General features: G+C 31.6%; 1 protein-coding gene across 1 annotated transcript in view; it reads left to right on the top strand.

Moving 5' to 3' along the window:
• Positions 1-12,320, top strand: part of LOC124353976 (sorting nexin-8-like) — a 28,422-nt gene extending 16,102 nt beyond the window's left edge. Inside the window, exons 6-11 of the mRNA XM_046804069.1 lie at positions 1,265-1,491; positions 2,379-2,500; positions 2,850-2,984; positions 6,407-6,623; positions 7,636-7,824; positions 12,159-12,320. Coding sequence (XP_046660025.1) covers positions 1,265-1,491; positions 2,379-2,500; positions 2,850-2,984; positions 6,407-6,623; positions 7,636-7,824; positions 12,159-12,230 — 962 coding nt within the window. The 3' untranslated portion in view covers positions 12,231-12,320. The remainder of the gene's footprint in view (positions 1-1,264; positions 1,492-2,378; positions 2,501-2,849; positions 2,985-6,406; positions 6,624-7,635; positions 7,825-12,158) is intronic.
• The last annotated feature ends 13,828 nt before the right edge of the window (positions 12,321-26,148 follow it).

Below are 26,148 nucleotides of genomic sequence, written 5' to 3' on the forward strand. Positions count from 1 at the left end.
ATTTTTCAACTTCGACATACAACTACGATCTGTAGGATATTTATAAAACTTTTGAAAACTCTGAACGTAGACCGTTGTTAAACACTCTTAGTTGACAAGTGAAGACGATCGCCCAATCTATCAGACATTAATAGAACTATTTGGAGGGAAACTTAAAAGCAGACCACCGTTACGCCCGGTCGCTGCGTGACGAGCACAGCTCGTCAGTGATCTGCAATGGGTTTAAGCCTTGAGGGCCTGTTGCTTACCTCAGAAGTGTACTGTGAGGTCTACCAGTTAACATTAGATATTGTTTTTGCAAGACAGCAGTAGTTCTTTATAATGCTTGACAGCATCTCTGGGTACCATGACACACACATTGGGGCCCTCTGGCTTATATTATAATCCTACTCAGATATTTTAATCTAGTATGTAATAATCAATTAGGTTTGTTTGCTAATAGTTGTTACAGCCGGCTTTGAGGCAATAAATACATTGTTTTTTCAAAATAATGCATTTACAGCATGTATAACAATTACACATAACAAGTAAATGGCACAAGCAAATGGCAAAAGTTTTCTAATAGAGACAAATAAGAAGTCATTTTCTTCTTTTGTACTGTTATGAATAAGAATGAAAGTCTCTTTATCTACAATCTTTGATATTTAAAATAGTTTAATGAAATCAAACTTGAGGTGTTTTAAGTCCTGTAAAGAAATTTTTCCACAGTGTAGAATGGTCAGTTTATCATTCCAATAACAAAATATTTATGCATCGTAATCGTCATATATTCTACTTTTGACAGATAAAGTTATGTCAAATCATATCAACTATCTAAAGCATGCTTTAGTTGTGGAACAAAACAATCAAGGGTCTCGAAAGAGTTTGTTGGTAGACTTTACAAAAATATTGACTTTTGCAAATTGATTTTTATAAGAACATATTAAGTACCAAAACCTAACAACATGCCAAAAGATATCAAATTGGAGTCTTTTACTGAGATGTATAACCAGAAATGATATTATACAAATTTGTATGAAGATGTAAAAAAGTATTACTTACTTGTAGTTTTTATTTGTCTCTGCCATTCCATAATAAGGTGCCGATTGGTTAACCCATTTTGTCTTAGTATTCTACTGAGGAACATCAACATAACGCACATGTTATGAGTATTTTGTGTTTTAAAAATTAATTGCATAGTTAATAGTTTAAATTTACAACAGTAATCATCTCAGTTTTATCATAATAATTGTGAATTTTTTATACAAGATTGCTTGTATTGCAGCCAGTGCCAGCCTACTGCTGGGGGCAGGGGATGGACAGTTCATTGAGGAACGGCGCCGTAGTCTGCGCCGGTGGCTCGCTCTTGTGGCCCGACATCCCACTATCAGCACCGACCCAACACTGCACTACTTTCTCACTGCACCGGTGGATGACCTGCAATACAAGATACGTGAGGTGTTCAGACGTGTGCCTGATGAGTTTGCAACTTCAGAATTTGCAGTTGCAAAGGTACTTCATTTAGTATACAGTACTTCAAATATTGTATAGATTCTAGGATTATAGAAGTATATTAATTCAAATCCTTTATTGTAGTCAAGCAAATAATGCCATAGACAGGGTCATAAATAACCTAACAATAAAATAAAATTAAATACTCAGAATAAAATACATAAGTTAAAAATCATAGTTTAAAATAAACATTAATATACATTAAATTTCAAAGTCTGTTTATCAAATAAAGCATTTAAAAACTTGTAAACATTATAAAAAGGATTTTCCAAAAGCCATTTGTGTATAACGTTTTTAAATCTATTTTTTTCACAAGATGGGCTGAGTATGGAGGTTTAATAAAATACGTTATACTAGTTACATTAAAAGATGACATGGATTTACTAAGCCTATGGTACAGTTTATGAATAAAATAATTTGATCTGGTATATAATTGATTGATAAGAGATTTTATTGAGCTCATCATCACAGTAGTGTCTCTCTATATACTACAAGTGATAATGTATGTACATTGTAACAACTTGGCAAGAGTCAAAGATCTGGATACATATAACACACGCCGGGCTGCAAACTTCAATTTACCAGCACACAGAATGGCACTGTACTCGGAAAAGCCATCTTACATGAGAGCTAAACCGTTCAACATCCTGCCTGAAGAAATCAAACTACAGGAAGAGAGCATCACTTTCAAGAGAGAGCTGAAGAAGTGGTTGATGAAACACCCGTTTTACAGAATTGATGAATTCACAAACTGGAGAACTCAGGGGGATTTGGAAGCTTGAACATCTTGCTGAATTTGACCTGTACTTTTCTCGACTCAATTCCAAGCCAAATTAAAAAAATACCAATTTCAGTTCATTCACTCATTAACTATTGATCTGTTATAGGATCTTGTACCAGCCGATTGCACCAGTGAGTTCGCCATCAGTCGCGAGCAGATTAAAGTAATTCTGCTAGGTGTCACTCGCATTAAACAGATAGCGGAGAACTTTGCTACCCGCTCACACGCGTGAGTACATCCATTCTTGTTAATAGCACTTTAAGCATTTAATAATATTACGAAGACTAATATCTAAGGGCACAAAACTTTTATTGTTTAGAGGCCCTGAACTTTGAGGAAGACATTTCAAAATTTCTTAATCTATTTTAATATCGACGTTTCTCCTAGATTTAAAAATTAGGTTAGAGTAGTTACCGAACATTTGGTCTCTTTGAAGCTGAATTTCAATCAATTATAATACAGAATAAGCTTGCTGCAGAGCCTGTGGGCAGCTCAGCATGGGTTACCGGTGGCAACAACATCTGGCTTAACATGAAGAAACCTTAATAGGTCTTATGTTACCTGAGAAAATGTGCAGGTATGCAGACGACATGGGTGAGTTGGCCAGTCAACTGAATAAGCTTGCTGCAGAGCCTGGAGGCAGCTCAGCGTGGGCTACCGGTGGCAACAACACCTGGCTTAACATGAAGAAAGGCTTCAATCTCATATCTAAGTGAGTTTCACAGTATTGTTGGTATGCTTTTTTATAAATACACTTGGACTAGTTAATCGGCAAATTATAATAATTTTTAGTTTACAACAAAATAAGACCTGCAGTAGAAAAGAGTCTTTCAGGCGGAATTAAAGTAGCTGGTAAACAAAGATTTTTTTAAGTTAATAAATCATGGGTATGACATGTTTATAGGAGGCACAAAAAGGCAAAGAATTTTCTCACCTTTTTGGCATGGGCAACCCCAAATAACCAAGAAACCATACATTGCAGAAAGGAAGTAAGACAAGTCTAGACTTCTTGGAAATACTCAGCGCAGATAAAGTATTCGATTACAAGGGTGTTTTTAAATACATCGTATTCAATATCCTCCCGTCACTAGCCTAATATTAACAAAATATGTATAACAGACACTTTGGTAAAGTACTTGTAAATTTAGACATGCTGAAATAAGTAAACAATCCTCCTACATACATTACTCTTACTAACAGCCTGACTACAAAACTAACACGTTTTAATTCTAAAATAACTTATTTACAGTGCTCTTATGTAACAAAATAGTGTTGCAATAACAATAATCTACAATTTGGAATTTGTGATTGCATCAAATTGTGCTATGTTCAACCATTTGATCAGATAACAGAAGTAAATATTATCATAATTCACAAAGTAAAGAAAAAGAAATACAGTACAAAACTGCTATACAGTAAAATCTGTCATATCTGGTCTTGTGATATCACGCACCTCCTATGTCTAGTCTGCTGACAAATGATGACATTTTTGACATGATGACATGAGAAAAGTTTCCAATTTTATTTTAAATTTATTGAATGTAGCCTCTGACTTAATTTCAATTGGAAGATTGTTATAAAATTTTGATCCAATATACTTTGGTTTCTTTTTAAAAATGTATAAGGTATGGGGCTTATTACTACATTATTACGATTTCTTGTGAAATAGTTTTGATTATCTCCTACCATTTCCAGTTCCTGAAGTTTGCTTTTAAAAATATACATCACATAAACCGTCATTATATTTTCTTCTTTAGAGTATTCCTTAATGGATGTTCTATTATGAAAATTAAAAATGATTCTAATGGCTTTGTTCTGCATTTTTAGAATAGAATTTAGATTATTTACAGCAGTAGCACTGTAAAGTGAGATTCCAAAAGATATTATTGAGTGAATATACGAAAAATAAATAACCTTTAATGTTTCTTTTTCACACAGGTTTCTCAGTCTAATTAAAGCATATAAACCTGATGAAATTTTGGAAAGTAATTTTTCTACATGAATGTTCCAAATTAAGATTTTTGTCTATTTATCAACCCAAAAATTGAATACTGTCAATTTCAATTTAAATTATTTCATTACAAATTGTGATTATAGGAGCAGGGTGAAATTTGTTTGTAGTTTGCCGAGTTAGAAAATTAATTAAATTAGTATTGTCTGCATTTAGGGGTAGGTTATTAGAATTAAAAAAAGTAATTTAATAAATTGATGTCCAAATTTGATTTGGTTTTTAGTTTCTTAATAGATGAGGCTGTAATTTTCAAATTAATGTCATCAGCATACAGACATAATTTACTGTCTTCACTGAGTTGAGGGAAATCTTTTAGGCAGCCAGTGAACAATAAAGGACCCGACATAGATCCCTGAGGTACTCCATATTTTACTTCTTCCATTGAGAATTGGTTAGAAATGTTGTAATTTTTTCATTTGAGGAATTTCCACAAATTATTTTCTATTGCAAAGGTATGACCTCATTCAGTTCAATGGGTTCTTTTTTATTCCTAAATTACTCAATTTTAATAATAATAATTCATGAGATATCGAGTCAAATGCCTTACTCAGATCCATAAACAAACCAACTACTTAACATTTTCTATCTAGACTGTCAATATTTATTCAACAAAGTCTGAGGCTGCTCTTATAACAGACCTTCCACTTTGAAATCCATGTTCAAAAGTTTTAAATAACTGGTTTTTTTTTCAAGGAAGTATACAAGTTGGTTATAAGCTACCTTTTCATATATTTTTGAGATTGGAGGTAACAATGCAATTAGTCTATAATTTGATGCTGACCGCTCATCTCCTTTTTTGTATAAGGGTTTCAGTTTTGTAATTTTAAGTTTGTGTGGAAAATTCCAGACATTAACAAAGCATTTATTAAATAAGTAATTGGTTTCAGTAATACTAGTTTAGCTATTTTCAAGAGCACCACAAGAATACCATCCTATCCAGAACTATATGAATTGTTCAACTTGTTTATGATTTTCTCAACTTCCTTGTCATCAACAGAGAAAAATGAAAAGTTCGGTGTATTAAGAAGTGTACCAGTCTCTCAAATCTCCCCCATTACATCTCGAGATGTTTCCAAGTTTGGTATCACAGTATTGTCAATTACATTTTAAAAATAGTCATTAAATATCTTACAAACCTGTGAAGAATCTGAGCACACTGTACCATCAACTTTTAGAGTTAATTTGGAATTTTTGTCTGGTTTGTCCCTACTTCCGAATTTATTAATTGCCAAGAGGTTATGTTTACATTATTTGCTTTGTTTTATAATATTGCTTTTTTGAAGAGATAAGTTTTTTCTTTAACTGTTTGTTCATATTTCTAACATGTCAAGAGTAAGAGAGGGATGTGGAAGCTTTGTTTTTTTTTTTTGGCAACTTACTCCACTATATATTTTAGAAATGACCTTGATGAGATCGATATCAACTTCCAAATGTGCACTAGGTTGTGTTGTGGTGGTGGGATAGGTACTTTCAATGCACTAATATCTGAGTTTTAAATATTGAATATTACTGAATGATACACTTTTTCTAACATTTATTTTTGTTAATAACCTTTTGTATTGGGTTTCGTTTTACATACACAACCATTTTTATAAAAATTCATGCAAAACATTTTCATTGTGGTATTCAACATTTTTTAAATTACTTAGTGCCTACAAAAAGTGAACCACAACTTTAGTAGTGCATTTCCAATTAAAAATATTTTGTCCTACCCTATCGCTACATTAGGCCAGATATGAAAGGTTTTATTGTATATTGGATAGTTTGGACAAGTGAATATGGGCAGTATGGTTTAATGGCTAGAGATATTAAATGTAGTAGTAAATAGAAATTGTCTGTTTAGTCAATGCCAGCACTTCTCAAGCTTATATTACTTTACATGTGAGAAATCTTTAATATAACATCATTTACAGATACAAAATGTGTACTAATTGAGTAAATGAATTGGAAAGTGCTTTAATTTATAATAATTATCACTTGTAAGGCAGAATATTGTAATAAGAAATCTAGCACAACAATACCTAAATTTTTATAATTTCCCTACAGAGAATTACTCTGTCAAGTGTAGGCTCCCCAATTCCCTTGGTCTTACTTAATAGTAATTAACAATAACTGTGTTACAGAGAATTAACAACAATGTCGGCGCGTGCAAGTTCTCTGGCCCAGTGCGAGGAGAGCGAGGTCTGTGAGAGACTCAATGTCCTGGTGGACGTGTTGGCAGGTCACAAGGACCTCTGTGAGAGAGTGGAGAAAGGAGTGGCCAGCGATCACCAGAAAGCGCTCGCAAAGATGTTGGCACTCAAGAAGAGGCAAATGCTGGGTGTTCTCAGAGGCAGTGATGTGAGTTTACCATGGTTTGGATTAGAATTTAATATTAAGAAACATTTTTTGTGATTATAAATAAAACAATTTTACATTAATAAGTTTGTAGATCTTACAGCTTTATATATGAGTATGAAATCTATCACTGAAAAGCCTTAGGTCTTAGGAAAAAAGATTCAGTTTTATTATTTGCAATATATGTTATAAATTGCATCAAAACTTTCTCTAAACAAATTTAGACTAAACACTTTAGACAGATATAATTAAAAATATAATAGAAACAACATTTTTTTTAGATATTTCCTAAATTTTGTTACTTTAACAATCATCTCGATTCAGTTCAGTACATCACCTGTTTTTATAAAATTTTATACATAAAAAATAAAATATAAGTACTCTCCATACCCACCCAAATATTGTGGACAAATTATTTCAACATAAAAAGGTTAACAGGATTTTGGACATTTACTATTGTAATAGGTATAACACCTATAACAACAGTAATATTGATTCTTTATATAGAGTTAGATATTCTTTTTCTTTCTCGATAGAATAGAACATACAATTAATTCAGCTTTCACTAAGTTTATCATATGATAGGAGTAGACAGTTGTCATTGGAACACCATCTGAATTATATGTGGTATAATGATGATGTGGTTCACATTCAGTATTAACCCTACTATGGTGTATATAAACAAAAGAATGTCAGTATGTGTGTTAGCTCTTAGATTATTTGTGTCTCTTGCAATCTTGTCACTTAGATTATTTGTGTCTCTTGCAATCTTGTCACTTGGCCCAACCATTGGACCTTGCCTAAATTCACTTCATGAGACAAGAGTTATAAATCTGGAGTGGAATTGATCATTCTCCCTGTTGTGATTCAGGCAAAGTTCCATATAAAGCTTTAATACTCTCATAGTACTGGAGTTATACATTTATTTTATTTCTCTATGTGTTCTTGTTCTGTACATGGCTATGATAGAATAATTCAATAGTGAAATCTAATTCTCTAAAAAATGTATTGACAGGCGGAGAGCGTCGAGGTGCTGGAACAACGCATGCTAGCGCAGGAGTCTGTGATAGCATCTGTGGAACTGCGAACCGCGTTCTCCCTGCACTGTGTACATATGGAAACACAGCTGGTGCATGCACACCTAGAGGTATTGGCTGGTGTGCTGAACACATTAGTGAGTGTTCAGGCCAATGAACATACACAGGTAGGTCCCTTCATCACTCGATAAACAAATGGTTTTCAATGCAACTTAATACAAATTCTGGAAACTAAATTCATAATAAGCAAGTTAATGTTTTTGTATAGTTTTGGTCCATTAAAGGTGTTAAGTGTTTAATGTAACAATATTTTTATTGGGATCCCAAGTCGTTTATACGTTACAATGAGTAATCTTTTGCACAGTAATAATTTGTCTGTTACTTTTGATTTTGAATCTATGCGTATTCCAGTTTTCATGTATGCTGTTCTATGTCAGTGAATTTGTGGAACACATATAAGAAATTATATGAAAAATATCCTTTTTTTAGGTGAAGTTAGGGCTGTTTTAGCCTTATCTTAGGAAGTGGCAATAGAGGTAACATAAATATTCCTCATGACATTAGAAGTTCTTGACAACAGATGTTTAGATTACCCAAGGTTAATTCCATTTTTAGACATTCCTTTCAGTATGCTGGACCCAAGTGTTTTAATAAATTATTCCAGCATTTTAAAATTATTCAGAACTTAGCAAAGTTTTGCAAAAAGCTTAAGATCTGGCTACTGTAGCGTGAAAGTTTGAAATTTCTTAAGGAAGTGTGGCAATAGTGCAAATATCTAATCAATCAGTTTTGATAATCTAGGTAATAAAGTCTGGTTATTATTATAAATATGATTAAAACATTGTTCTAATACTGCTCTTTATTATACTATATGTATTTGTATTTATCATTTATCCTTCTCAATACTAGTTTTATATTTGTTAAAATTGTAGCTGACGCCACTGAGTTAAATACTTTAGTTATTATTTACTAGGCTCTTTCAGTTTGTTGACCATTTTGTTTGTATTAATTTTTTATATGATTTTTTCTAAATAGCTGCCACATAACTTGATAATGTAGCAGTTTAATTTCTAAGACATTATTACATTTACCTTGCTTGTATAAAGAGGGAGAAATAAATCATTATTTTCCTAAGAGTCGTTGCTGCTGACAGAGATTGAGCTGGAGTGATTGGGCTGGTAGAGATGAGGAGATGAAAGAGTAGTGCATTCTACTTCTGAAGAACCAGATACAAAGTCAGCTTGATGTAGGAAGTGTGAGATTTCTCTCATCAAGGTTAGACTGGCTTGAAAAGGAAAGATAGCCAGAAGGACTATTTACTGTAAAAGGTTATAATCTCCTGATTAGGTAACTAAAGACTTTGTGGCTGTAACAGCCACACCCTGATTCCCTGTCATCATCTTTCATCATCAATCTGTGTCAATCTCAGAAAGGTTTTTATGTCTTTCCTTCTCTTCTGTTTTTCTAATGTCTCAAAACTATAGGTCTTTTAGACTGTATTGCACAGAATTTCTTGAGTTGATAAGCCCCACTAATAACATTTTTATGTTGCCTCAGTTAAAGCTTTTTACATTTCAGCTGAATGAGAATGAGAGTTGAAATAGAGGAATTGAGTGTTATGTAATCATTCTACACTTTTTTGTTTTTATCAGAGGTTTACCTTGCTAATCAGATATTTAAATCTCTTGATCACTAAAAATTTGATTGGTAAGTTAAGCTTGTAATACAAGTATAAATTACTACAGGGATGCTACAGGTCAGGGAAGTCAGGGAAAAAAAAACAGGACTGGAAATCAGGGAAAAGTCAGGGAATCCGGTCTCAAGTCAGGGAAAAGTCAGGGAATTTCGACGTTGGTCAGGGAAAAATATAAAATCCCTTTACACAAATAAACTTACTGCCGCCGCGCCGAGTCCAAGCCTGATCATTTAAGTCAATCTTTTTGTACGTATTAAACTGTGTTCACTTTATTTTTTGCTTTTTTATATTTGCCACCCTGTTAGCCTCAACACCGCTTTTTTCCACCCATTAATTGCCAAAAACCCTGGGGATTGCGTCGAAAAAAGTCAGGGAAAAATGAACAATTTGGTCTGGAAATCAGGGAAAAGTCAGGGAATTTCATTATTGGACTCCTGTAGCAACCCTGTACTAGTCCAAAGCCAAAAAATTATTTCCATTTTTATTTATCAAAATAAAAATATTTATCATGTGGAACTAAATTAAGTGACTATTACGAGTTTAAATCAAATATAAACGGTAATTGTGCTATTTTTCTTAGAATGCAGGTCCTAACTAGATAATGCTTTTTATGGAGTAGATATTTGGTTTATGAAGAGTGGTTAGTGTTCAATTCGCCATTGCCATCAGTACAGCCATGATCGAGCAAGAAGTCTCTTCTTAATTAGATTTAAAACATATAAACCAATACTTAAAACTTGTACAAAAATAAAAGTTTTAAGTATTGGTTTGTGCGTTTTGAATGTAATTAAGTTAACAGTAGGCAATACAAGCTCCATCTTCATCAAGAAGTCCTTTTGTTTATTGGGCAACAGATTATCATAAAGTTTTTAACCAATGAAGGCGTTAACACATGTGATGAGACATGGATACACCACTACACCCCTGAGTCAAAAATGGCATGTAAGGAGTGGCATAGAAAAGATGAAAGTTGCCCTGTGAAAGCCAAAACTTGTCTCTGTGCTGGAAAAGTCTTTGCAAAGATTTTTTTTTTACTATAGAGGAATTTTATTTTTTTAAAGCTTTCATCACTATTATTTTCACTTGAATTATGATCAGCATCGAAACAGGCACAAAATATTTTTAAATCAGGTTAGCCACATGAACACAAAATTATTTATTTGGGTGTGGCATCTAAACACGTAGTAAGAGACATACCAACAATATCTAGCGGAAATGCAGTGAACTACGTGAACAGTGTTATGTCAAATGCTGTCCACTTAACCAGCATGTGACTCTGTGTTTGGTCCCAGCTAAGCACCACGTAACTAGTGTACTATGTGTGTCTACCTCAATGGGTTAAAAAAGCTATCTGAGTTCAGAAGTGACAGTACATACACTGGCTTGGTAATCCTATGTAGTGATCTATTATATGCAAATGATTGGGAAAGATATTGCACATTAGTAGCCGGCTATTCACCAGCAACTGACTGCAACACAAATTGTTGATGGAAAAGATGATATAAATGAGCGATCGAGTGGGTTAAAATATATCTAAGACAGAGTGTTGATTAAGAAGTTGGAAAGTATAACATCTTCTTCTCTAATCTGACAATGAGGTATGCCATTTGGGAGTTGTAGATGCCTAATTTGTTCATTTTGTACACAGATGTGTACAAAATTTTCCCAGTTATGTGCAGAACTGCACAGTTCATATACGCAGATGATTGTGAGTTGCACTTGTCCTATAAACACACCTTAGCCAGGTATTTCTGAAATCAATGTTGATTTGGGAAACATTGCAAAGTGGGCAGCCAACAATGGGCTGAAACTAAACATTGACAAGTGCATTGTAGTTCATGTGGCTCCTGAAATTGTAATTATTAAGACACTAAGTGAAAAGAGAGTGATTGTCATTCTCGATGGTGAGAGTTATGCTATGATGTGAGCTTGTAATAGTGGTACAAGAATCACAATGATAAGACAGTCTTTCCATTGACTATTTAGTTGTATTGTTATCTGCTAGATAGCAGTTCCAAAAACTGTGAACTCTGTATAATCTTAACCATGATCTTAATTTTACTGGTAAGCATACCTGCATAAAATATTAATTTTTCTTTAGCCAGCTGATGTTTGCTGTTGGTATTGACGACTATGGAGGGCTATAGTGACAGCTTTAGTCAGTATTATGATGTAAAGTGACATGTTAGCTTTCAGTGTATAAATCGTTATGAATAATAAAAATATTGTTTCTCAATAACATTTTATTTATATATTTACGTGGACCTGTAAGGTATATACTGTATGTATGTATAATGATTTTTTTTTTATTGTAGTGTAATTTGGAGAAATTTTATCATTATAATCTGATATAGAACTCAAATTATTGTAATTTGTTCGTAAACCCAGACAAACTATGAAAAGTAGAAATTCCTAGGTGTTAAAAAGCCATTAAAAAGTAGCACGCCAATGGGTTAATGAGAACACTTGGTGAGAAAAACCATCCTTTAACTTAGACAAGTGCTACGTGACAATAAATTTTTAATGCCGATTCTTCTGTATAAATAAAGCAGTTATAAATTATAGACTAGTTATTGATTAGTATTTAATTTTCAATGGCCGTTTTAGTACATCTTAGATTTTCAATTGATCAAAAACAGTGGTTTAGTCTTAATGAACATTGGTGGCTCCTTAATTACTATTTTTACTGTATTTCTGTGACCATAGATTATGCCTCTTTTACCATCCAAAATGATTCAGAAGTTTACTATTTAAGATTTTGATGTGGAGAAAATTGTTTAATTTGGATTTATACATTGTTTGCAGCTTGCAGAAATTTGGAGATCTATAAATCCAACTGTTGCCAAGTGCCTACCAGATGACCCAAAGAACCCATAGCATGCTACTGGTGATACTCACTTCTAATTATTGTTATGTTATTTACTCAGAAGAATAATCTCATATATAATCTATTTTTGATATCAAGTATTTTGATAAAGTTAAGTACAACGAAACTCATCTTGCCCATAACAGGTGCCTAATCCTGTCCAGAAATGTGGAAGTTCTTGTTGTTCAATTTTTAACCCTCCATCAGGCGCTTAAAATTAGAAACACCATCTGGCGCTCACGGAGGTTTCCTCCAGGTTAGCGAATAATGGATATCATAGTCGTTTAAACTGTTTTCATTTGTTTAAATATTCATACTGATTTAATTACAATATAATATATTCATTTTTAGAAATTAAATAAAAATTACTCTCTTATGTAATGAATTTTCCAAATAAGAAATTCAAAATCTTAAAAAATGTTACTGTATAATAACAACATGATTTATTTTAAGGAATAATGCAATTAATTGTAAAAATGTTTAACCTACTGTAATAATATATGGAAATTAATTTAGTTTTTAAACACTACACAAAGTTTCAAAATATTTTCCTTCTGGTTCTTATAACGACAATGTTCACTCCATAAACAGTACTGAAATGTTCCTTAGCACACGGGTACTGTACTGACAAGTCTCTCGTCTTCATTCTCCATTTCACAAAATTCAAATAAAATATATTGTAAAACTTAAAAAGAAACCATCACAGGTCACACATTTAGGCGCACACGAATTATTATTCCATAAAAACTAAACACTATAAGGCGCTCACGGAGATTTCGTCCAAGCACTACAAACACAACATCGGGCGCTCACGGAGGAATCGTCCAGTCTCGCACGGAAGTAGACCTCATACTGACAGATTTTGACAAAGATAAGCGGGAGGCTATTGTTTCGCTTCCCCGAAAGATGCTCGTGAAGTACACTGCGGGAAACAACTGCCAACATCAGAAAAGTATTACTATTTTTTAATAATAATAAAAAATACACGGAGGAAAACTCCGTTTAGCGCCCGATGTAGGGTTAAAGATAAAAAGAAACAAAGCAATCTATGTTTAGTAATTATATATTAAATTATAATCAATTAGAGAATTTTAATAAAAAATCAATTACAATAATAAAAAAATTTGCAACAGTGCCACAGAACAAAGTTAAAATAAATTGTCGGTGATAAGACCAGGTAAAAATCATTCAGAAAAATAAAGATCCAGAAATTTTTTTTTATTCAACATTAAACAGCACCAGATTTAAGAAAACAATTGATAGAAATATCTATACAAGCATGTTTTAAATAGACAGTTTTTTTTTAATTCTCTTTATTTTCAAAAGAACATTTGTTAATACTGTTTAAATGATTACAAACTTGACAAAATTTGGTGTATATTTGTTACATTTCAGCTTAATCAAATTTTCGGCTTTGAACGTATATCTATGAAGATAAATGATAATGAATAAATATCTATTTCCTCCAATTTATCTATTTAATGACTGGCAGTATCAAAGTTGTTACTTGTTGAGTAACTGTCTCTGTTTCATAGCAATAACTAAAATGAGACCAAATACTACTGCTATCACTACAGCCACCACCACTACTACTGCCACTAGTATTGGATAGAGGTGGGTTATTGTTACTGATACTGCCTCATCGTGTCGCTCCGTAATTGGAACGGTTGTGGAATCGTGACAATGAAAAAGTAAAAGATTCCATGTATGTCTGCCATTGCGACCAAACATGACAACATGAACGTGGCAACGAATCAAAATGTCAGAACTAGAGGTGGATTATTCAACATGGAAATGTCACATCAATAGCAGGCATTCATTACAATGGATTCTGGATTGGTTGGTACTGGCTGAGACTGTACATTTGAGATCAAAAAGAAAATATATATTCCTGCCTTTTTTGCTATCTCCAAATTCTGTTGAAGCTAGACGTTTTATTTCTATTCAGCATTTTTTTAATCTTTACCAATGTTTTATAATTTTTTATCCATAATTTTAATCTGTAGTTTAAACAAGTATTTTAATATTTTGCCTGTTTTATAGCGTTATCAACACTTAATTTTTATCTTAAAAAGCTTCATTAGGTAATAATTTTAATATATTATCATATTTGATGTAGTTTGTATTATTGAGCCCCAAAAAACTAAATAAAGGTTGTAATAAAAATATTTGAATGTTACATGTTTTTAAAATCTGTTATTTCAACCATTACTTATTAATTGGTACGTCTTTTAACTTAGCCATGGTACAATTAAACAAGTTCATTCACATAACATAACATGACAACGCATAATGATATAGATGTGGCATTTTGTTGCAACTGCCGGAACTGCTTATGAACTCATTGCAATGCTTTTGTATCTCAAACAGCTTGCATATCTCTACTGTTACTACTACTACTGCTGTGTTTGTACCAAATGCTATTTATTTTCTCCTATATATATATATATATATATATATATATATATATATATATATATATATATATAATGTACCTACAATTTTTACAAGTGTGAAGAACACATTTTAGATTTTAACAGTCTACAAAAACCAAATTGTGATATTGAACTTATTTTATTTATTAGAACATTTCTATAATACTGAAAAGATCTAAACAATATCGTCATAGTGTATTGTTTTATTGATGTAAAATTAAGATATAACTTATATTAAAATATTTCAATTAAATTGTGTGACAGATTGTGAACAAAGTATAGAATAAATTAACTCTTTATTGATTTTAGATCAAAGGTTTTAGATTATTTATTTTTTACTAGTAGCAGTATTGCTTTTCAGTATTTATAAAATTTATTTAATATTTTTTCTAACACCTAAATAGAATCTATTTTTAATCCTAGATCTATCGTATCAATACTTGACAGATCAATGAAGTTTTTTTTTTGTGATACCTATTTTTTCAATGGAAAGTACTCTCTTATTTCAGTACTAATCAAAAAGGAGATTACATAATAAAACATACTAATATTTCTGCCACCTGGATGCATTATAGCATTCGTTGTTAAAAAAATTAATTGAAGGAAGGATTTCTAAAGTTCAAATTTTTCAGATACGCAATTAAAAGTTTGCAATACGATTGCATGTTTTTTTTTTAACTGGAAAAACCAACACCAGTCCTGGAAAATTGAATTCTTCTTCTTTCTATTCATGTAAACAGAATTATTGTAAAAGTCTAAACCAGGAATTTTATAAAAAATATTTTACAAGTCATAGCGTATATTAACACCTGAAAACATCAGTAAGATATTTTCATTTGACAATGTTATTTATAATAATATCACTTTGAAAAAGAAATCACTGAATAGCTAAATTTTCCTGATCAATTGATATATAACAACAATATTTTATCTGATGGTTTGGGTAAACTGCCAATTGTTAAAGATAAGGAAGAATCCGCTCTTGTTTTTAAATTCCTCTCCATTACTGTTGTTCGGTACCAAGTCTTTTTAGATATCTATTTATAGAAAGGGTAGTTATACTGTAGTTTTGCCTACTAATACATCCTTAACCCTTTTAGTGCCAACGTCCTGTTATTTGGACGCCTAAAAAACTATGCATAAAGTGCCAATGTCCTTTTTACCAGATGTTCTAAAAACTTCGTCTAAAATCCCAACATCCGGATAACCGGACGTCACGAAAAGAAACATTAAAAATTTGGCAATTAGTTTTTTACGAGCTTGTTAATTTTATCTGTATTTTTCCTTAATTTATATTTTGTGTAAAGTTATGAACTGTTTAAAGAAAAATCGTGCCAGTTGTTAGATTTATAAAAAAAACCACAATGTTTTTATTTGTGAACATTTTATTATTAAATTTTAACAGTTTGTCCATAATTTAGTGGACTTTACATTTAATGTATTGAATATAGCTGAACTATTTTTTTATCACCATAAGAAAGTCCAAATAAAAAAAACCAAAAACTCATGTACTTTTTTTGTAATCAAAATGTTTTAATTTGAGTCCGGCTATTTTTAGTATTTTATTCCAATAGAATTAATATATAATTAGGTAAAAAATTCATTACAAATTTGTCACAAATAACAGAGATGCAAATTATGTACCAACACATCGCAAAAAGGGATAGAAACCCCTCTGGCACACTTGTAATAAATGCTTTGCACTAGTAGAGCAAAACTTGAAAAATATATATGGCACTATAAGGGTAAAATACCAGAAACAAGCTATAATTAACTTTTTCATAACATTTATTTATTATGCGAAAAACAATGCAAAGTAAAACTTTTATTTTTTTATGGCGTGGTTATTATTGAGCCAAAAATAATATATGTATTTTTCACAACAAACTATATTATTATTGTATACTATCATAAAAAATAAAGGTAATACATTTTTATGTTATAAAGTACAGTTTGAAATGGTAAGGATATTGTTTAAGCTATTTACATTTTTATTTCCATCACACTTGTTCCTGTGACTTTTATGTATTTTGATAGCTTACACAACATAGTAATAAGATATATAATCTTGAAAACTAAATAATCTTACAGTATAACTATTCATTTTAGGATGGCTTTCAAATATTTTAGTAAAAAAGTGTTTGATTCCGTGGAGATGATGAAAATAATTTAATCGTCTATGAAAAATAGAAATTGATTTACTATTGCCGAAAAATGTTATTTTTTGATAGAAAGTGTGATTTACCATATACTTGTTTGGTTGATTTTTTACAACATAATACTAGTATATTGGCTCAAAAATTACTATTAGTGTGTACTTACTCTTGTATTTTTTATGTTTGGAAAACTTTACATACAATCTATTTTTACAATAAGTAAATTTCTTCTGTGTATTCAAATTATTATTTATATTTCTTATAAAATCGGGAAGTTTTAGTATATTTAGGATTCTTTCAAATAATTTATGATTCTATGAAAATAATGCTTGAAAGTAGAATTTATTATGCAAAATTTGAAAGTAATTTTTATCTATCTAACGTAAAAAAATCTATTAGACTTCTTATTTATTATTTTATTTAGCATAATAGTAATCTACATTTTCTGAGGAAAATTAAATGTAACCATGTCCAATTACATTAGATCTTGTCGGCGTGGCAATAAAAATATATATAAAAGTTTGTAAATCGCTGAAAATGGGATCCGTTTTGAACATAATACCTAGGGTTAAGAAGTGAACTTCACCAGTTATTTTAGTCTAGAGCATTTAAGTGATAATTTTTTCCAAGATGTTATAAATATATTCAATAATTCCAAAAATGTTTTAAAACATTCCTCAAAGCATAACATTATGAGTGTTGTTTATATATGTATTTAATTGTGTTATAATTATTTATATTTATAGCAAATATAAACATTTTCCAACTGTAGAAAAAGTGATTCTCTTGTGATGGAGATGTTTACAACGATTAGGGTGATCTATACATGTTATTAATTTATATAGTCATTATTATTCAATGTCAGAAAGTTTTATTTATTTTAGAGTGGTTAATAGTGCATTTATAATTTAAGGAAGAATACAAATAATATGGAAGAGCTATAGGATGATTATAGAATTATTTTAACTAATATGTGACTAATTATTCCAAGTATGCCCAGTTTATTTTCAAATATTAATAAAGATACATTATATTTTAACATTTATATTACTGTAATTTCCAAGTGCCTATAGAAACTGTAAGCTCTTGTGTAATATATTAACACAATAAAATTAAAATGTGTGATTTTTGTGATCAAACATCATATAAGTGATATTATTATTACATATCTATTTAAAATACCCTATTGTATTTATTAGTGTTATATTTATAATTTGTTGTTTGTTAACACTGTTTATAATAATAAACATTAAAACCTTATATTGTTTTATTTACTTTCACCTTACCACATGAATAATGTAACATAGGTGTGACAAAAACAATGTATAGTATAATCAAATTGAAATTAGATAAATGTTTCTTTTGTGATGACTGTTGTAAAGATAAGTTATAGCTCATCTTAACCCTTTGAGTGCCGCAGCGTCTACATAGTAGATGTTGTTAAATGTGCATAAATTGCCGGCATCTACCCAGTAGACGATTTGTATTTAATTAATATCACATATAATTCATTTTTGTTTTGACAAATAACTTATTTCACGGCAATCTACAAGTTTCAAACAATCGATTGTGATTGATTTTTATTCTTCACCGCCCCCTTGTAGTTATTTGCCATCAGAAAAAAAACAGATGACGCAATAGTTGGTCAGCTGCTACTTGTTGCCATTAACTACACAGTTTCGTTTGTTGTGTGTTTACATTGTGCTAGTTTCGTGTGTTTATGCTGAAAACTGTTGTTATTACTATTCTGCAATTGTGTTCAGTACAACTTACAATGTATTAATAAACTTCTTTTTTCGTGTTTAGTGACGTATATTTTATTGTTGGATTGGTGATGAAGTAAAACGCAAGTTCCAATCAAACTATTGATTTTAGGTGAAGTAAGGTTATAGAAGTAAGGTTATATTGTAGGCCTGTGTATATTTTTATATAATTAGTATTTTACAGTCGTCTTACTTCATTGAGTGAAATAGGATAGTTATAATATTGTTTCTAAACTTTTGACAAACATGAACAAAAATTGCTTTTTTGTTGTATTTTGTATATATTGCAGTATCTGGTTAAATATTACTGTAACACACCATATTATGCATGATTTTTGTTCAGTTTTTCATGCTCTTTCATATGGTATAGCTAAAAAAAATTTAAAAAAATATTGTATAAATAAAATTTTAGTTCAAACTTGAAATTTATTTTTTTTCATTTTTTAGTTTTTTGTTATAACCTATATTCTTTTTCTGTAAATAAAAATAAAAATATAACATTATATGGAAAAAATACCTTGTTTTATAACACACAAACTAAAAAAAATTATTCAAATCGGTTGAATAGTTTTTTTAATATAGTTTTTTCCACACACACGCTTGCAAAACAGAAGGAAATGCTCCGGCAATTTATGCGTATGACTTGGGAAAATATGCCGTGGCACTCAAAGGGTTAAAAAGTATTAATTAATTTTCTTTGTTTATTGATATTTCTGAAATAATCACTATTGTCATGGTTTCCTATCATTCCACGAGTCTCCATCATATGGTAACTATCCACCATACATTTTCTACAATTTTTCTGTTCCCAAAACAAGCTATCTTTCTCTTGATCTATTAACCCATTTAGTGCTAAGGATTGCTGGTCTGTACTAGTATGAAAAGTACCAGAATCACTGACATCGAAGCTACTAATTTGTTATAGCACAAATTTGTCTCTTTCTTTATCAGCTAGTAGTGACCCACAGCTTTACACACGACTTCCTATTGTATAAACATGTATGTCATAGAAATGTAACTTTAAATGATTTAATAAACCATTCCTGAAAATAAGTGATCACTGGAAGACATTTAAATCTCCTGATCCAATTCATAATAATTGAACTTAAAGTTTAAAGATCAATCTTTTTGAGGTCCTGAGTGTAGAGAGTGAAAAAGTTTTTATGAGTACTAATAAAATACACAAATTTCTCTGCAACATTCATATTATTCAAATGAATACCTTCAACAATTACAGTAACACGTGAAACATTTTAGGTCAGAGTGGAGGAATACTAATTCTGTCATAGTAATCTAAATAAAAGCACTTATGATGTAATATTATGGAACCTTATATAATGGTTTTGAATTAGATGTGTTTATGGTATTATTTTATTTTTCATTCATAAGAGGTTCAAAATTGCCACTGGCTCTTATTTTAGGTTTATCATGTGAAGAAGCATTTCTGTTTACACATCATAGTAAGTTGTGTTTGGATTGCTCCCACAATCAAGAAAATATACGAACGGTCTGAAAAGTCTATTACAGTCTAAAAGCATGTAATTCCAGTCACAGTAATCTACTTCTGGTCTAAAGTATTTTTGGTAGAGTAGTACTGTTAGCGTTGCCCAGATCAAGAAAATTCATACATGCTAGGTCTAAGGTCTTCTTCGGTCATAAAGCGTCCACTTCCAGCCATTGGAATCTATACTTCCGGTGCTGTAGTAATGTTTGTATTGTTGCTCGGATTAAGAAAATATATAATACTTTGGTCTGGAAAATCTACATGGGTCAAAAAGTGACTTCCGGTCATTGTAATTTACTTCCAGTTCAAAATATTTTGGGGTGTAGTAAGTAGTGTATGTGTTGTTGCCCCTATTAAGAAAACATACAAATACATAGGTCTGAAAAGTCTTCTTCTGTAAAAAAAAGCGTATACTTACATTTAAAATAATCTACTTCCAGTCTAAGGTATTCCCTCTTTGACCATTGGAATCTTGTTTTTTCAACTCCAAACTTTTCTGGGATTTCTATTAAGTTGTTTATTCCATTGGCAGAATCAACAATGTGACAATTTGTTGCGTTCCTCGTCCTGAGGGGTCTCTGGGAACGAAAGAGCTGATGCCCTGGCCAACTTGGGCTCAGCGTCCAACATGACGGGTCATCAGCATTTCTGTGGTACTTGGAGGTGTAAATCCTTCAGGGCTGTCTCGAAGTGAGTTCATACTGAAGATTGAGATTGCATCTGGTTGTAAGGATGAGCAGAATGGTTCTACAATAATTGCCTTCCCCCAGGGTGGCATCTGCTCTTAATTATGGGATATGGTCACCTGAGGAAATATCTTCAGCATTCTCCGAGAGGATCATCTGCTCTGTAGGATGTGTGTGAGCAGGAGATAATGTTGAACACATGCTCTTAGACTGACCTGTAATATCAAAGGAGTGCTACGCCATCTTTGGTAGTCTGGACAAAGGTGCTGAATTTCCCCAGGAAGACTTGATTGTTTGTTTTTGGCGGTTTGTAGAACTGCTGAAATTGTAAACTGACTGACCCTATAATATACTTCTGTGGTGTGTAATAGGCCCTTGAGGCTTAAGTGCATGGCAATAGGCCGCCCTTAGAAGACAAAGGTATTTCCGGCGCTGTAGTAAAGTTTCCCTTGTTGCCCTGATCAGAAAACTTGCTCTTTAAAGTCTCCTTCAGTTTGAAAATGACTACTTCTGATCATTAGAATTTACTTCTAGTGCATTAGTAGCGTTTGCACTGTTACTTTGATTAAGGACGTTTATAATACATTGGAGTATAAAGTCTATTTCTGTCTAAAAACAACTACTCCTGGCCATTATAATCTACTTCTGGTTTAAGGTATTTCCAGCACCAGTAGTCTGTTGAGGATATAATACATATGTGTGTTACATTTAACTTTGCTAGGACAGTGAGAAGTTGTAAAATCAAATATATTTATTCCAGAGGAAAACCTATTTCAGCCCCTTTGGGTAGTTGAAATTCATGAACAATCTGTGAACTTTGCCTTTAATTTTGACATCATAAGCCATGTGTATTTCAATTTCATAATTTTAGACCATGAGGAAGTTTAAAAAAATATATATAGTTTTTATTGGTTGCAACTCCAATTAAATAAATATGGGTGATTGATCTTCATGAAAAATCTTATCTTTTTCTGTTGAGCATGTGTCAAAGTTGGACATCTGGAAGTTAAAAATAAAAATACAGTTTTTCTAGGGTAGCTGACCCTACATGTGTGTCAAATTAGATCTCTCTAGGACAGTGGGTAGTTAAAAACAAAAATATTTCTTCTAGGGTCGCAACAATATGTCAACCCCCATGGGGGTTGATCATGAAAATCCTTTTGTTTTTCTCTGTAAGTGATGAGGCACGTGTGTTTTAAATTTCATCTTTATAGGCAAATGGGAAGTTGTAAAAACAAAAGTTCAGTTCTTCTAGGGGTTTCAACCCTATTTGAACCCCCCTATTTTTTATGAAAATGCTTTAGGTTTTCCTTTTAAGCCATGAGGCATATGTGTGCCAAATTTAAACTTGGAAGTTGGAGCTTTAGTGGGCTTTGTAGAGATATTCTGGCCAATATAGTTAGAATCCAAATATTTTTGTCTATGTTTTTCATTTTTTCCCAGTTTCTAGCTAGTACAGTTGGGGTTTTCCAATTTCATTTTGTGACGTTTATTTTGTTGAACATCCAGCCAATCACTGATTGTTTTATGGCACTAAAAGAGTAAATCTACTATCTATTAATCTTCTATCTATCTTCTTCTCTAACATCTTTCTTCATCCTTCCCAATATATTTCATCCCTTTCAATCTTATCTTGTGTAAACATTCTCTTCAACCCATATTCCATCATTCCTTTTTTTGTATCTGTTACATCTTTTGTACTATTTCCCCATCTATTATTTTTAGCTGAATGTGTAAATAGTGGACTCTAAAGAGATGGCCTCCCATTTAGACTATGGAAACACATACAAGGGACCCCATTGAGATTATGTATTACACATAGGCTACTGAAATGTAGTGAAGTGAATGGAAATTATCTGGAAGAAGATTATGAAACAGAGGGATGATTACATGAGTGGGTGTCATATAGACAAGCTAATACTGAAGTAGTCCTATTCTGCAGTACCAGAGTCCCTGTACATCAAGTAGATATGAGGAGTTTTGTTAGTGAATTTATGAAAATATGGGCTACTACACATATGGGCTTTTGTCTTTGGAAGATTTTTCTTGAAGTTTCATGTATGTTTTCAGTTTTTTTTTCTCTTACATTGCAAACAAGTATGATATCCAATCATCTGGTTTAACTTGCACAAATTGAGGAACAACTTTACTGATTTTGGTTTGAACTGTTTTAAATGTATAACTTCAACCCCTCATCTGCAAATATGTGAGTACACAATTCTTGTTTTCAAATTAAAAAAAAAAAAAAAAAAATACTTATATTAAAATATTAAAACAAAAAAAATGTTCAAATTCTTTTTAAAATATTCAAAAAAATCCATTTGCTTATTCTAATGATCCTAAATCAACTTGTGCAAACTAAGGCCAGTTTCAGATTAAAGAAAAAAATCAATTTAATCTAATAGCCTTGTGATATTTAAACTTAATGCTCACCTGTGTCCCAAATGTCATGTCTGTGCTCAATGGAAATTTCTGTTTCTAGTGCACTACGCTTTCTGTCAAGGGAGTGAGTTAGTTTATATCAGCTTAATACAAAATAAACTAATTTTACTATTGTGAAACTGCAGGACAAATCTTTATCCAGATTTGCACGGCTAAACTGAAGCCAACATGAGATAATATGGATTTTTAATTTATCCACTCTTCAATATCTTTACACATCATTCAATCTATGATTACCTGTAACAGATTTGAAATTAACACGTAAGAACATTCATTCTTGATCTGGAGTATTAAACACTCTTAAAGATCAAGTTATTTACTTGTATATTGATAAATTTATTTACTTTTGAATGTTTATTAGTTATTTTCAATTAAACTTTATTACAGTTGGTAGTTACTTCATCATACCCTTTTCAGGACTAGTCATACTACAAGAAATTTATTAGTGACCTGGAGCAAGTCAAGGTCAAAGAACAGCTGTTCAACAATACAGATTGGGATCAGCTGATGGCCAGTGGTGACTCATCTATCAGCTGGAGCCACTTTCACTCCTTCTTTTGATTATTTGCCAGCTTAGGCTATCTTACAATACAACCTGTCATGTTATTGTCTTAATATAATTTTTCCACCAAAAAGGTTTCTCATTAAGTGTAATATCTATGTTTAAAGCACCAACGAAACTAAATTTAAATTCATATTTCATTAAAGATTGACTATTCGAAAATATCTTTATAAAATATTTCTAAATCAAATAATGATCTTTTTAAAGTTAACTTTAGGACTGCCAGTTTCAAATGTCTTTTAGTATGTAAAACATTTTTACCATTTTACTGTTTATTTTTGAACATTCAAGTAACATTTTGTAACTTACAAACTAGTTTTTTAATCTATTTTTTTTAGTGGTAGATTAGATTAAATTACAGATGTTTCATTGCACTTAATAAACACACATTCATACACACAATTCTAAATGGTTTTCAATAAAACATAGCATTAGTAGTGACTTATATAAACCCCAAGTTCCCAGTAAAAATCACATAGTAACAGTTATCAATTGTGTTGTGATGGCAACAGAAATATACTACATTCTCACTACATTTGTGTTTGTTTATTTATCATTTATTTCTTACACATACATACTATATGGGTTGCTTCCTTTCAGAAAAATGCTTTTGCCACAGACTGATTTTTATCAATCTTAAATAGACCCATAAAGAAGATAGGTTATGAATTATAAAATAATTTTAATACTAGAAATGAATTTGTGTTTACTTTTAATTGTGATCACTAAAAATATTGAGACATTATTGTCATAGTAGTGGATGAGCTTTCCAATACCCTCTTCATAAAATGGAGTCACCCACTGGCCAGTGGAATAATTTATACTTCAAGTTGAGGCTTGAACGCTAAAAGTATCACAGTATTTTGAATATAAGGTGTTTATATACAATAGTGTAAAAGAATGGTGTTGAAACTAAGAAAGAAATTGTTCATACAGCTCATTTTTTATGAAACTAACTTTTTTTGAACCACTTGATTGACTTATTGAACAAGATTCTTTTTCCATTTCATAGGTTATCCATCTCTGAATTTCCTGCACTATTTTTGCACTGTACTTGGTTTATCCTTCAACGAATATCTGCTACAATATTCTCCTATTTGAAGGAATCAAATAAAACTACACATCTGTATAACAGGAGAATCAATTAAAACAACTACATTACGTGCTTCCAACTCAGCTCAGAATGACTGGATCAAGAATGGCAGAGTCTGTGGTTTGAGTAATGTACCTGCCAGACTGTACATCCTATTGCTTACCTGTCATTGTCATGAAACAATCATACAAGATATTTACATATTCCCTCAGCCATTGAAGTCCAAGCTGAGATGTAGCTGCACAATAGTCAACCTCTCATCTTTTATTTCCGTTCAACCCTGTGCTTGATCTGTTTCAGTTTATGTCTGTCTTCCAGCCTGATCCCAATATATCTAGGTCATTCTTCCTTATGGCCTTCTCTCTATCTTCCCAAGTTCTATTTCCTTTAAAAGTGAGTTTCTGTTCTTTTTACAGCATATTAGTCTTCATCCCATTTACTAAAATTTGGTGTAGAAGTGGCGTTCTTTCTGTTGGCTCCTAACGTCCTTTTTTTCTTTAAAATTGTGGTCTTGATCTCTTTGCATTATCTGTCTGTAGCTGCCTAAGCTTTTTTCTGCTATCTCACTATCTATGCTTCAGTCTCTCATGGGTTTTCCTGTTACATTATCTCTTCTGTACAGATTATGTTTTCCATTTTGTGTAAATCTACTATTTGCCTGTGTAGAGCCATAGATAGGTATTATATATCCCTTATCTATCCTAATATTCACGCAATTCTGATCAATGTGCTGTACAAGAACATTAAACTAATAGTGAATAATGTAAATGAGCAGTACCTTATCTGGTCACCTCAAAATTTGGCATTTTGGTTGTTTAGGAGTTGCCTTTGATATCTCTGCTGGTAAGAAGAATAATGTCAAGGGTCAAGATCAAACTGGCCATATGGGCATTCAGTTAAATATCCTGGGCCAGATGTTTATTCAGAGCATTGGCTATTAAGCCAACTCTTTTTAAAACTGAAATATAATTAGTATGTTGAAAACAGCAATAGTAAGAGATAAACTCTCTAAGTATCAGATAGTTATCTTTCATTTGTTGAAGATGAGATAACAACACATTTTCACTTAACACCCAAAGAGTTGGCATAGACAACTAAAGCTAGTCCTGGTAATGTTATGTAAGAGGCATATAAGAGCCCTTTAAGAGCCATCTGCACTAGCAGTCATTTCAATTTAACTCCATAAGAACAATGTTAAAATACTAATACCTTACTTTTTGTAATAGAATTATGGAAGATATCTCATTTAAAGATATCATTAGTGAGTACCTAAATGCTTTGTTTAGAG

The sequence above is a fragment of the Homalodisca vitripennis genome, chromosome 2 (assembly GCF_021130785.1).
Source record: "Homalodisca vitripennis isolate AUS2020 chromosome 2, UT_GWSS_2.1, whole genome shotgun sequence".
NCBI lineage: Eukaryota > Metazoa > Arthropoda > Insecta > Hemiptera > Cicadellidae > Homalodisca > Homalodisca vitripennis.